We start from the raw sequence: 1,444 nt of genomic DNA on the forward strand, positions 1-1,444 counted from the left end.
AGCGGGTTGAAGACAACACGATCGTCTCGTACGACGTGGCAGCTGGGGCAGCAGGCGGTGTTGTTTCCCCAAGGTCAGTTTATTCCACTGTCTTTTGTACCAAGCCCCTAAACACTCTCCTCAAACATGCGGGGAAGGATCCGGCCCTGCCCCGTTCCTGGGCCAGCAGCTCCCAGCTGTGTGGGCAATGCTCCCCGAGGCACAGAGGCCCTGAAATCTCCTCCAGACCTGTCTGGCAGGAGTCTCAGAGCTCAAAATCTGTCCCAGTCAGTTGAGGAAGGGTCCTTCCTGATGACAGTGCTGTGCTTCGTCCGTGTGTGGACATAGCTCTGCCGCAGCGTTTCCCAGCGGTCCGGGGAGCGGCTCCATCGAAGCCCCCCACGGGTTTTCAAGCGGTCGGTTTCCTGTTCTTTCCTTAGGGATTTCGTGAACGTGCGCCGGATCGAGAGAAGAAGAGACAGGTACGTTTCCTCAGGGATGTCGACCACGCACAGCCTGAAGCCTCCGCTCTCCAAGTATGTCAGGTAAGAGGCAGGTTCTATTATTTTTTTCTATTTTTTTTTTTTAGCTGGTATCTGACAAAAACACTTTACTTAAGCTTAGGGCAAAGAGCCACTTAAATGAAAAGCCTGCTGTCTTTCTGGCAGCATTTGCAGGAAGCTGATCTATTTGTGGAACTAAACCTTGCTTCCCTTGTTCTTCTTCCTTTGTTAAAGAAACTCTGCGTGCTGTTCAGTGTCGCTCGGGCGTTTCCCAGCTCTCTGCTCAGGGGAGTGGAGGTGCCGACCAGTAACAGCGCAAACCCCGACCCCGTCCGCATCCTGTTTATGTAACAGTTAATTCCCAAACAGGGCCAGCTGCCGTTTCTGAGGGGCAGTAAACAGCTGACCGTGGCTCGCTTGGAGCCTCTCGGATGCCTTTTGCTTCTCGTAAGCCAGGCACTTACTGACTTTAAAGGCTGAGGACATGGAGAGATGGTCCCGTGGGTGAAACGAGCTGCATCAGGACAGACTGGCTCCCAAAGTGTTGACGGGGTTTTTGGCCTCTCCCCTAAAAAAAAGGGGCGCCTGGTGGTGGATCTCGGCAGGGTTTGTCTCATCGAACAAGGGCTCCTTGTTCCTGTCTGTGCCGGTGCCTGAGGCCCGGCTGTGCCACTTCACGCACTGACTTTGTTTTTCCTAATAATCTGGTTAAAGTAATTGACATTTTAACTCGGAGCCGTTATAGCTGCCTCAGTCTATTTAAGAGCTGGGGACTTCAGGGCCTAGAAAAATTTTTTTTACAAATGTCCGCAGCAAAAAATAGCGTGTTCCCAAAGAGGGAAAGGCAAATCTGTATTTGGGCTCCGTGCACAAGCGCCGCTCTTATCTCTGAGACGGCTCAGATGGCGCAAGGAAGGATCTGGGGGCCGTAGCGACGAGGTTCTCCACGCCGAGCCTGTCCT

At 53.0% G+C, this 1,444-nt stretch overlaps 1 protein-coding gene across 1 annotated transcript in view; it reads left to right on the forward strand.

The window, feature by feature from the left end:
- Positions 1-528, forward strand: part of STARD3 (StAR-related lipid transfer (START) domain containing 3) — a 9,713-nt gene extending 9,185 nt beyond the window's left edge. The window contains exons 11-12 of the mRNA XM_009866873.1: positions 3-73; positions 420-528. Coding sequence (XP_009865175.1) covers positions 3-73; positions 420-528 — 180 coding nt within the window. The remainder of the gene's footprint in view (positions 1-2; positions 74-419) is intronic.
- Positions 529-1,444: the final 916 nt, after the last annotated feature.

The sequence above is a fragment of the Apaloderma vittatum genome, unplaced genomic scaffold (genome assembly GCF_000703405.1).
Source record: "Apaloderma vittatum isolate BGI_N311 unplaced genomic scaffold, ASM70340v1 scaffold35093, whole genome shotgun sequence".
Taxonomy (NCBI): Eukaryota; Metazoa; Chordata; class Aves; order Trogoniformes; family Trogonidae; genus Apaloderma; species Apaloderma vittatum.